General features: G+C 39.4%; 4 protein-coding genes across 11 annotated transcripts in view; 3 read left to right on the top strand and 1 right to left on the bottom strand.

The window, feature by feature from the left end:
• The window catches only part of SLX4IP (SLX4 interacting protein), a 77,829-nt gene extending 77,605 nt beyond the window's left edge, over positions 1–224 (bottom strand). For both annotated transcript variants that reach the window (XM_075749772.1, XM_075749770.1), the window contains exon 1: positions 117–224. The gene's annotated coding sequence lies outside the window, so the exon portion shown is untranslated. The remainder of the gene's footprint in view (positions 1–116) is intronic.
• Positions 48–3,446, top strand: LOC142601175 (uncharacterized). Of its 7 annotated transcripts, none has more exons than XM_075749774.1 (3): positions 48–171; positions 1,843–2,072; positions 3,019–3,446. In XM_075749774.1, exon 2 carries the CDS (start codon positions 1,860–1,862, stop codon positions 2,049–2,051), a length of 192 nt encoding a protein of 63 aa, XP_075605889.1. In that variant the 5' UTR covers positions 48–171; positions 1,843–1,859; the 3' UTR covers positions 2,052–2,072; positions 3,019–3,446. The 7 variants fall into 7 exon arrangements, with proteins under 7 accessions (XP_075605889.1, XP_075605892.1, XP_075605888.1 ...); XM_075749776.1 differs by lacking the exon at positions 48–171 and adding an exon at positions 438–464 and having other exon boundaries at positions 1,847–2,072; XM_075749780.1 differs by lacking the exon at positions 48–171 and adding an exon at positions 695–824.
• LOC142601176 (uncharacterized) lies at positions 3,066–3,446 on the top strand. The gene has a single exon (XM_075749781.1). The coding sequence runs from the start codon at positions 3,066–3,068 to the stop codon at positions 3,213–3,215; it is 150 nt and encodes a 49-aa protein (XP_075605896.1). The 3' UTR covers positions 3,216–3,446.
• Positions 3,446–8,115, top strand: MKKS (MKKS centrosomal shuttling protein). Its single transcript, XM_010311527.2, has 4 exons — positions 3,446–4,436; positions 4,951–5,126; positions 5,826–5,936; positions 6,393–8,115. Exons 1-4 carry the CDS (start codon positions 3,446–3,448, stop codon positions 6,831–6,833), a joined length of 1,719 nt encoding a protein of 572 aa, XP_010309829.2. The 3' UTR covers positions 6,834–8,115.
• The last annotated feature ends 3,039 nt before the right edge of the window (positions 8,116–11,154 follow it).

The raw sequence follows: 11,154 nt of genomic DNA on the forward strand, positions 1-11,154 counted from the left end.
CACACGTTTATCTAGAGAAAAAAGCGAGACTGAAGACCGAAGAGCGGCCGCTGCCCCCAGGAGCGTCCCGGTGCCAGCCGGGCTGCTACAGGGCTGCCGCCATAGTCGAGCCGTACCTCCTCCCCGCGCCGCGCCTGCCTCCAACGGTTCTAACGGCTCCTCTGCCCCCAAGTAAGATGGCTGCCGAGCACGAGCTTCTTCTCCCCTATCCAAAATGGCCGCCGGCTGTAGCCGCCGCCAGCCCTACTCTGCCTGAATGAAAAATGGCCGCCGGGGCAATCGCGCGCGAGTGGCTGAAGCGTACTCGGGCCCCGCGAGAGCGCGCACCTCGTTGTCACGTGGCGCGGGGCTAAGCCAATGGCGAGCGAGAGGAAGAACGTCCCCTGAGCTAGCCTCAGCCCCGTGCGAGCGGGGAGGCGGGGCTTGAGGTGCACTTCCGGGCTGCGCGAGGCCGCTTCCTGCCGGTGGGAGGTTCAAAGGCGCGGGGGAGGGCGCGCGACCCCTGTGCCCGTCCTGCTGAGGTGCCGGTGGTCGGGCAGCCCAGTCTGCCCTTCCCTTCCCCTCGCCTCCCTTCTCCCTTCCCCTCGCCTCCCCGGGGCGAGAGCCGAGGTGAGCGCCGGGAGGGCTGCTGGGGTGGCCGGGCAGCCCCTTCCCTACCCGCTCCCTCCTGCTGCGTGAGGAAAGGGGAGAGGAGCCTCCAGTGCCCCGTCCCTCTTCCTCACCCCGCTCCCTCCCGCCGTGCCGGTCCCCCTCAGCCTCCTCTGGCCCGAGGAGAGCGCCTTCCCCCTCAGGCGTCCGCGCTGCAAGGTCGCTGGGACGCGGGGGTAGGTGTGGGGGAGTCGTCTGGGGAACGTGTCGCGGCGTGACCGAGGTCGGTGGGGTCCCTGCCGTCAGGGGACGAGCTGCTTGGGCCGGGCCGCGGCCGATGGCTACAGCTTCTCCTCAGCAGCTTCCTGGCGGAGCGCAGCTGCCTCACGCCTGTACCGGCCGGCTGTGGGGCTGCTGAGTTGCGGTGCCCTGTGTGCCGAGTGGTGTGAAGCTGTGGAATCTCCTCAGCGTGATGGGTGGGGGTTAGGAGGATACTACGAGTTGGAGGGTGGTTAGTAGTTCGTCCCGTCAGGTGTAAGAACACTTAGTCTTTGAGTTGTATCTTTGTAGCTGTTTAAAACGAGAAGTCGTTTTGATACAAAAGTATACCTATCTTTTTCTCTGCTGTAGTTGGTAACTTAGTGAAATTCCACAGAAAGTAGGGGCTTACACGTTCTTTTTAGAGAAGGATGTATTTATTATGTTTGTACTGATGCTTTGTAGTTTCTGAACATCAAGGGCTAAGAGAGCTAAGGTATTGAGACATAGCTGCTGCTCTGGGCAACATAAAACCGTGTCAGAAGCACTGCAGCTTGTTTGGCCTGCAAGTGAAAAGTTCCATATTCTGTTAGGAGCTCGGTTAGTCATTGAATTTTATTAACTATGTGGGGGAAAAAAAGGTGTATTTTGAAACTGCTTTGGTTTAGACTTCAAATATTTACCATCCGAAGCAGTAACATTTGTAATTAGATAAACATAACAAACTAACAAAGCTTTAAGATTTAGCATGCCAAAGCTTGAAGTAAATGCAGCAATTAGCATTTCAAGATGTCTGAATTGAGGTTATTTTTATAGCCTTTTTTATTTGAAGTTCACAATGTAAGAATTTTTTGTGTCATTTTGTGTTTTAATCATCTGCTGCACTGTAATTAAATATATTAACATTCAGGTTCATCTGTTCTGTGCTATTATTATAGAGCAAAAAAAGAAAGGATTTCTAGAATACATTTAAAATAATAAATTGTCTTTACCTAGGTAGATGCCAGTTTGCAATGGGTCTTAAAACCATCTGGAAGGACTACAAAGTTCTGATTGTTATGGGAACTAGCCTTGGGCTGGTGCACTGGGGGTGGTTTCACATCAAGTCCAGTCCTATTTTCCAAGTGAAGACACAGGACTTTGTTCCAGAACCTGGGATTGTGACATACGTGATGCAAAGTGATCACAAAAATAAAGAAAAATAGCATTAGTGCTGTGTATTGTGGGTAAGTTGCCTAATTAGTTGTATCTGTATCTTTGAGGCAGGAGATGAGTCAATTAAATGAGAATTTTCTAACAGATGCAGTATTCGTGCTCTAACTTTAGTCTTCCAGAGTTTCATTTTGTAACTGAGTTAACCTGGTAGTTACATGGACCCAAAAAATGCATCATACATCTCAAAAGCTACTGCTAAATCCCATGTGATAGGAGCAATGAAGTGATGATATGATGGGTCTTAAAGATATTTAATGACAAACTCCAATAACATCAAGGCAACAGTCAAACTCTTGTGACTGGGTCTGTAGAACATCCTTTCAGGTTCAGAGCTGTGCAGAAATAATTGTGGCTTTACATTGTAACCTATTCTGTGTTGTTAGTAGGGATTGTAATTGGAATAGAAAACAAACAAAATTAAGTATGAGAAGTCTAAATACCTTAGAGATTACATAGAAATGTAAATGAATATCCCTTTAAGTTTTGAAGTGTTTAAGAACTGAAAAAAATTTCGATGTTGAGCATCTTGAAGTGAGAAACCTTTCTTTAAGAGGCAGAGATTTCTTAAAGTTGTTTGAACATGAAGAGCTTTTGTTGCTGAAGTGGTTCCCTGGGAAGCAGCACTGAGTAGTTCAGTTCTTGTGTTCGTGAGTAAAAAGAGGTTAACATCACTATAGTTTTAACAATTTCATACATTTCAGTGCAGTTTGTAACAGCCTGTTACTTAGACCTACAAGTAAAACAGTATATAAACTGATGGTCAGAATTGAAGTTATTAACAAATATGTATAATTTGTGTGCTGTGTGCTTGTATATGTAATATAGGTTTTCTCAATTAAAAAGCATTATAGTTTGGTATTTGTCCTTATGTGACTTTTTTGTGAAAATAAAATAGCAGTTCAAGCTATGCAACGTTGTTATAAGATTATCCTAATACCTTTCTGGTTTTTATTGCAGGTATAACTAGCTTTGAAGCTTTTCATCTGTGGCTGTTGACAGAAGAGATGAGGAAAGCTAGCTGGAGTAGAAAGAACTTTCTGCTTGTGGCAGGACTGTCACTTATAGGTGTCCATTTTGGAAGCATGCTTGTCAACTTTGTTGCAAAAAAATCTGTTCGATCACATTCAGAAGCTAAAAAAGATCATCATGAATGAAATAGCTTACTGCTGTTGTCCTGTATCAATTTCATAATAGGATGCAAGCCTCATGTTAAGAGCTAGATTGTGAGCTGTCACAGGAATGCACTGTTTCACATTTAAAGTAATAATCCTTAGCTGCAAAGAATTAAAATGTACTACTTTAAATTTAAGAAGTGCTATGAATTATAGATCCAAGTCAAAATGAAATCTGTTTTGTTGGCCAGAATTAAAATCTTACTCTGAAAATGTCTCGTCTTGAAGCTAAAAAGCCTCCGTTATTTATTCGTGAACCTTTAACTAAAGATGCAGTTAGTCAGTCACTGTCTCTGCTGAGTGGGATATTAAAATCTTGCTATGGTCCTGCTGGTAGACTCAAACAGCTCCACAACGGCATGGGAGGCTATGTTTGCACAACTTCACAATCCTCAGCTATACTCGGTCGTCTGTCTGTCAGTCATCCTGTGTTAAGTGTTTTGATGGCCTCCGTACAGAACCATATATCCCGCTTCAGTGACTGTGGCTTATTTACTGCCATTCTTTGCTGTAGTTTGATTGAAAACTTTAAAAGCCTAAATGTGGCACCTTGCACTGTCATTAAAATAAGCAAGCATCTTCTGAGTTTGTGTATGGACTACCTCAAATCTGAGGCCTGTGGTTGCCGAGTTTCCGTGGATTTTAGCAGTGTTGAGACTCTTCTTTGTTTGGTACGAAGCGTATTAACAAGTAAGCCTGCTTGCATGCTTAATAAACCAGAAGTTGATCATCTCACTGCGCTGATTTTAAAGGCTTTTCTGTTTACTGTTCCATGTCATGTTGAGACTAATGCTGTTTTAGGAAAGTGTGTAATAGTACCTGTGAAAGGTAGAAGAGTTGCAGATTCTACAGTTCTTCCCGGACTACTGATAGAAACACCAGAAATTCATTTGGCAAAACCACTTACTGTCAAAAGAACCTGTTCGGACCTGGTCAAGGTAGCCCTCTTCTGTGTGTCCATGGCAGGAGACCTGTCCAGCCCTGAGGAAGGAACTATAACAGTCCATCATGGAATTTCTCTAGAAATGTCGGAGCTGAATCAGTTGCTTAATATAGGAAAGCAGCTGGTTAATGATGAGGTTGGCCTTGTAGTGTGCCAGAAAGTTATCCATCCATCTCTGAAACAGTATCTGAAAGAGAACCATGTCATCGCTCTGGACAGAGCTGGGCTATCTCTGATGGAACCCCTGAGTCAGATGACAGGTAACGAGTTTTCTGTACTAAACAATTGTCCTTAACGTTCATCTCCTAATGATAACCTACCTAGGTTGGTGTCATTGCAAAGTAAGGATTCTTTTATTTCTGGCTGTATCCTGCCTTTGCAGCTGAGCAAGAGTTGTTCTTTTCTAGTCTGAAAACCATTTTTTAAGGTAAGATTGGTCTTTTGCAGGCTCTAATGATATACTGCACATGTGATAACTGATTACTGTATGAGGACTATCCAATTAGAGTAACTTTGCAAATGTAGATTATTTTCAAACTCTTTAATGAGAATAAGCCAATTACTTTTTTATCTTAAACTACCACTAAGTCTTGCACTTTGAAAATGTATTGGTTCTTGTTTGTGATTTCCTGTGTAGATTGAAATGTTAGGTATTGAAGAATATATCTAATGTAAAAAGCCAAGAGGAAAAAAGTTCATGCTTTATGAAATGCAACAGATACCTGTTCTGATGATGCTAATACATACTGTTGTCTGCTTTTCTTAATTGTACAGGTTCAAAGCCTATAGCTTCCATACACTTGTTGTCTCCTAGTTGTTATGGCAGTTTGAAAGATGTAAGCATTGAGAGTTTTGCTTCAAAACATTTTGTGCATCTAATTCCTAAGGATGCAGTTGTCTGCAGCTTGATACTCTGTAACAGAAATGAAACAGCATGGGATGAATTGAAGGTAGGCAAATTTTCTTGAAATCTTTCTTGAAAAGTCGTATTTCGAGTGGAAAAAAGTAATGAGAAATAAAGATACGGTGAGTTTAGAGAAGTGATTTTTCAGTACATAAATGGAGTTTAGAGTTTAGATACACAGTTTCAAGAAAGCAATTCAGAAAACCCTTGTTTCCAGAATTTCAAAATCCTTGCAGTGCTCAGGTTCATTTAATGCCTCTGTTTTAATATGGGAAGTTGTTTAGAGACAGAAACATTTTTTACCTGTTCTTGAGGCCAGTGCTGGATAAACATTTCCCTTCTCATTACTTAGTCTATGAGAGCATAAAGAAAAAATTGCCTACTAGAAGGCCAGCAGCAATACCTGCAATTGTAGTCAAGCAGAGTTTTGCATTGAATAGTTGCTCTAGAAATGTCATTGATACTAATTGACTTTTTATAGATAACCCTCTCTTGCAAAAAGAAGGAATAAAGTATAGCTTTTTTTAATTTCTGCTTTTCTGTGCTGAGTGTGGACAAATAAAGACAATTTCTCATTAAGTAAACATGGTTTTAGAAGTCAGTCAGCAGCTTTATATCCACATGTAATTCAAGTTTATGAAGTCTGTGCCAGAAACTACGGAGAATCTTATTCCAGTAGCTTTTTCAATGGGGGCAAATCCTATTAATCATGGTAGGTCTAATGATAAATTCATATGGTTTTCAGCGCACCTGTGAAACTGCAGAACATGTGCTGCAGTTAACAATCAAGGAACCTTTGGCATTGTTAGGAGGTGGCTGTACAGAAACTCACTTGGCTTCATATGTAAGACACAAGGTATGTAACACAAGGTTTTTTAAAGCTGCTTGGTATGCTTAGGAAACGAGACTATGTAGAATCACTGCTACAGTTAAAACACATTTCTAGATTAATGTTGCATATTTGATGTCTACTAATATAAAACAAAGGGTCTGTTTGAAGGACTCGGTGCTAATTACATCTTTCAGACTTGTTAATACTGTATGTGTACTTGTTAATCTTTCTTTAGATATTATAGTAAATGCTTACATTTTTATTTTAACACTTAAAAAGTATAGAATTTTTATGCTGAAAAATAACCATTGAGAACTCAGCTTTGACTTCCATAGAAATCTTTCCTATTATGGAATAATCACATGAACAATTTTTTTAGTTAAGTTTGAATCATCTGTTTAAAAAAAAAAACGGTACTATGTATGTATAAAATTACTTCTGTAAGGGTTCTAATGTTCTGATTTTGGTTTTTTTTTTTAGAGTTGTAGTTTGTCCACCACCAGTTTTAAAGACATGGATTGTTCTCGGACACAATACCAATTGGTTGCTGATGGTTTTTGCCGTTCCCTGGAGTCTGTAGCTTGCTCTCTGAATCACGATGGTGGAGAAATACTTACAGACATGGTTTATGGACACTGTTGGCTTGTTCCATCAGGTTTTCCCTCTGTCTCTAATTGGTCAGATTTAGTTTCAAAATGTGGCTGTGGAATTAATGGTAACAATGAGAATCTCAACTGGAGGCTTTTGCAAGGCCAGTTTGGCTCCCCTGTTATACAGGGCTGCCCTGAAGCGCCCTCAGTTAAGGTTGCTGACTTTCTGACATTGGACTGTTTTGCTGCAAAGTGTAGTGGCCTCCAGGTAGCTCTGGAGACAGCCAATCTGATTTTGGATCTCTCATATGTAATTGAAGATCAAAATTAGCTCTGATCTTATGTGAATTGTGTTGCACGGCAAGATAGTTAATTGAAAGCAGGCTAATATAAAATGTTAAGATATTTTAAATGGTTAGAAAATGGACAACAGGCAGAAATTTTAAATCAAACAGTTGACCATTAAATACCCTTCTGATTGTTAATCTACTGTGCCCTCCTGCATTTTCAAATATTTAGCATTTGTTAGGACGGTTAAATGATTAGCCAATTATACAGTGAATCATAGTAACATACGAGTATTCAAATTAGCGTATTCAAACGAGTGAATGACACTTCAAAACTTGTTTCTTGTATCCTGGGAGATTTGAATGTTCTCCTTCAGTAAATGAGTGTGGAATTTAAGGAACCCTGGATGATATTCCTTCTTCATTAAGCAAAGTTTTGGATGTTTCTGTTAGCTCTTGTGGCATCTTCAAAGGAAGGGGAAAATGGATTCACTTGCTGAGAAAACATATGTTAAAGATTAGAATTTGTATAGTCTCAGCAAAAGCTCTACACATTCTAACAGACTTTTGTATTGCAGCAGAACTTCATCACTGGTATTTTTAATTTTGTAGGTAAACAGAAGGCTTTCCTTAGCAAATATCTTGAGCCATGTGTTTTCAAATTCTGTTTTGAAGATCTTGTCACCATATACTATATGCGCTTTCTGTTTCTAAATGACTGGAAGATTTTAATTCCTACATAATTTATTTAGCAAATTATTAAAACTCAGCCTGGAGATCTTAAGGTAGGAGGGTAGGTAATGGAAGATTTGAAAATAAATGGCAGACTGTGGAAAATTCTCTAAAGTGCACCTCGATTATCTTCTGTAGAATACAGGACAGTTCATAAATAATGATGTTTCTATCATTTCAGCAAAGCTGCAAGAAAACATCCCACTTACCATTCAATTAACTCTTTGACTGTGTGTGGCTTCTCTTTTAATGAAGTAAGGTTTTAAGCTGCTCAGGCTTGTTTTGATCTTTAAATAAGGCTGTTGACTGAATGATCGAAACTTCTTCTCATTTTCAGTTTGCATGCAAGATCAAAAGGGGTGTTACAGTTTCTTGCTTAAACTCATTTTCTTTCTCCCTTTTCTTCTCCCCCTTTGTTTTCAGTCACAAGGGACAGATTGTTTGGCATGCTTTTCCAGAAAACATCCGAGTTAGACTAGTGTGCTTATTTGTTTCCTTGTCTCTTAAGTTTTTAATATATTTACTGAGTATGAGCAGTGGAATTGTCTTGTATAACTGTTTTGAAATATGTAATTAAAAACAGATCTTTCCAGACTTTTTTTGTACAAAGTCTTTTTCATTTTAAGAACATAAATAATAATTCTCTTACTGGAAAAAATGAAAAGTTATTTAAAGTTCTTTATCTTTTTATGACCTGAAATGATTGCTCCAGCGCTATGAGGCATCCTTTGGGAATTTGTGGAAGAATGTTACAAGGGTTGAGATGGAGGCTGTTCAAAGTTGGTTACTAAAAAGGCTGCTTTCATAGCTTGATCCTCCCAAATACCATGAACCATATGAAAACATCAGGAATAATGAAGCCAAATGATGGTGGCACAGAAGACCCTGGGTAATGCTTCATCTAATTATGAGTCTCTAACTCAGAGTGTTGAATTAGAGTATTTTACTTCCTATAATAGCAGCTTGTTATGCAGTGCAAAAATGTTGAGTTTAGTGATTACAGCTGTGAAGTGAAAATTAAAACAATACTTAAGTAGAAGTAGTTGCTGGTGTTCTTTTGTCTTGGAATCTGGAGGTCGGTTCACAGCTCCTATAAAACCTTTGTTAGCTCTGATTCTATTCTTCCCCCTCCTCACAGTTTTAAGAAAATCACACGTTAGAAAATTGTGGAAAAAATATATTAATTTTTGGTGAGTAGATAAAAATTAATTTCTACCTGAACCAAAGATTGTTTCATATATAGATAGTTTTAATAAGAATGATTTTTTGGTCTCCTAGTGTGACTGAAAAGGATAAGCAAGCAGCTGGCACTGCTGTCTGTGGGCAGTTGGGGTTCAGTTCTCAGTGGTGCTACAGTTCCTGAACCTTTAGTGGTTAGTGTTACCTGTAGTGGGTAATGTAGGAGGAATACAGTTTTGGATACTGTTTAAAATGCAAGTAAATAAAATTTTGACTGTCAATCCAAGAGCAACATAAAACTAATTTTGAACTTTCATGTTTCCTGATAATTTTTGGTGCAAAAATGGTGAGTTTTTTCCCCCCTGTGTTTTGAAATTGACAAAATGAAATATCCTCAGTTGTAAGTCCTCTGAGAAGCCGCTTTGGTTTTATTCCTATTCCCCTTGGAATTTAAAGTTTGTTCAGTAGGAAAAATTAGCATGACACAAGTATTAAGAGACAAGTGTTTTCTGATCATGACCTCAGTCATGTCTGTTGACTTCCACAGATTGCTTAGAGGCTATTAATTTAAATTTTAATAATTCTACTGGTAATGCACAAGAAGCAAGAATGTTCGTCTCCAGCCTTCTCAGCTGTGTTAGTGCTCCAGGCCTAGCAGGAGCAAAAAAAAGTGCTGATAGTATAATCACTCAGGTCAGCATATTTAAGTAAGATGCCACTTTAATATAGTTGCTTCTCAGTTCAGCATTTCAGTTTTTCATTTGGTATTTCAGTTCCCATTTGGTATTTAAAACTTCAAAGTGAAAAAGACCTGAAAATGCTGATTAATTTAAGGATCTCTAGTATTTCTATTATTGCATCCTATTTCAAGTAGACACATCATTAAATGTTACTGTTTTGACACTGGCAAAGAGTGCAGAATACCTGCTTTTCACTGATTCGGTTACTGATTTGTGGATTTGTAGTCACTCTGAGCCATATCTGAAGTCTTTTTCTGTCTATTTCCCTATCTATAAAATGGGAACAAAAGATGGTAACTCTTCTTAAGGCATGGAGATTTGTGGGTGAAGAGATCTAAGTAAGATCCAGACGTAAGGTGAAGAACTACTTGCTGCGCAGGAACAAAGAAATAGATAATTCAAAACAAACTCAAATCCTTGCTAAAATATTACAGGCATTTCATTAAGGGAACTTTGGCCAGGATTTATGTAGAGTCCTTAAGTCTGCTAGAGAACTCCCCAGTTCTCCCTGCATATTGAACCTGGATGCATTTTGTTTTCCTCTGAAATGTTAACCTAAATTATAACCTAATTTATTGCCTCACATTTTCAGTACGCGCACCCAGAGGAACGTGACCGTAAAGCCCTGCCCAGGAATGGTTGAACTTCAGGCACCTCAGCAATCCTTACTGTCATCTGTGTCTTCAGAGCCTGTGTTCTGCATGTGTTTCAGACCAGATGTTCGTACAATGCTAATCCTTGAATATGGGGTAGAAACAGATTTATGAGTTGGGGAAACCTAACCTTACTGTATTGGTAGCATCACACTGATTTTTCTCAGAAGTGGGTATTATTAGGCTAACCAGATGTTATAGTGTTAGATCTGTTCCAGTAAGGGAAGAGAGTATTTATTGGTGTCAAAGCTTGTAAGAAAAACACTGTTTGGAATATCACAAGCACAGTAGACCATGTACAAAACAATTCATGTTACCCAAAACCTGAACTTTCGAATTTTACTTGTGCCCTTATTTTGGTGTGCTGAGTAGCAAAATGTAGTATTTGTCACATTTTCAGCAGTGCTGCGTGAACTGAGTCATGTAAGTACTACACTCTTCAGTCTTAGAAAAATCAATACCCGTGAGTCAGTCAATGTCATAGGAGGAACTTTAACTGGATTTGCATTTACTGCTGTTCTGAAGATGCAGAAACGGTCTGGTTTTATTGCAAAGAGGCTGAGTCCAAATCTGTGCAGACAGGCTTTTTGAGAAGTCAGTTGCTAGTCACATTCCAATGTTTATTTCAAGAAATTAGCAGCTTTTATCCAGAAATGTAAATATGAGTTATTTCTACCTGTTTGTCAGCAGAGACAAGCTGCACAGTGCTAATAAATAATTTTTTGGCCAGTAACACCACGATATTAAATTTTCAGTTAAAAACTTTCACTTTTTGTCTGTATACATTGCACTGTATAAATTAGTCATGCTTATTATAAGCTCAAAAGTATATACAGATTTATTCTTTATGCTGGGAGCAGAAGTGTAGTCACTGCATGTGTAGATAGAGCCACTGTGTCATTAGTCCAGACACCAATAAAATAATAAAATTAATTGCAGAATAGGTTCCAGGATTGGTCTGGGCACTTTGTATCTTTAACTGTGCTGACCTCCATTATTCTTGACCTAGTTTTACATTAAACATATATAAATATCTTGTAGATATACCTCCTGGAGAATTT

This window comes from Balearica regulorum, chromosome 3 (assembly GCF_011004875.1).
Source record: "Balearica regulorum gibbericeps isolate bBalReg1 chromosome 3, bBalReg1.pri, whole genome shotgun sequence".
NCBI lineage: Eukaryota > Metazoa > Chordata > Aves > Gruiformes > Gruidae > Balearica > Balearica regulorum.

Bases quoted from the DNA above. Each gene is read 5' to 3' on its own strand.
- LOC142601175 (XM_075749774.1), top strand. From the start codon at position 1,860: ATGGGTCTTAAAACCATCTGGAAGGACTACAAAGTTCTGATTGTTATG.
- LOC142601176 (XM_075749781.1), top strand. From the start codon at position 3,066: ATGAGGAAAGCTAGCTGGAGTAGAAAGAACTTTCTGCTTGTGGCAGGA.
- MKKS (XM_010311527.2), top strand. From the start codon at position 3,446: ATGTCTCGTCTTGAAGCTAAAAAGCCTCCGTTATTTATTCGTGAACCT. The intron at 4,437-4,950 runs GTAACGAGTTTT...TTAATTGTACAG, and splicing joins ACCCCTGAGTCAGATGACAG to GTTCAAAGCCTATAGCTTCC. The intron at 5,127-5,825 runs GTAGGCAAATTT...TATGGTTTTCAG, and splicing joins CAGCATGGGATGAATTGAAG to CGCACCTGTGAAACTGCAGA.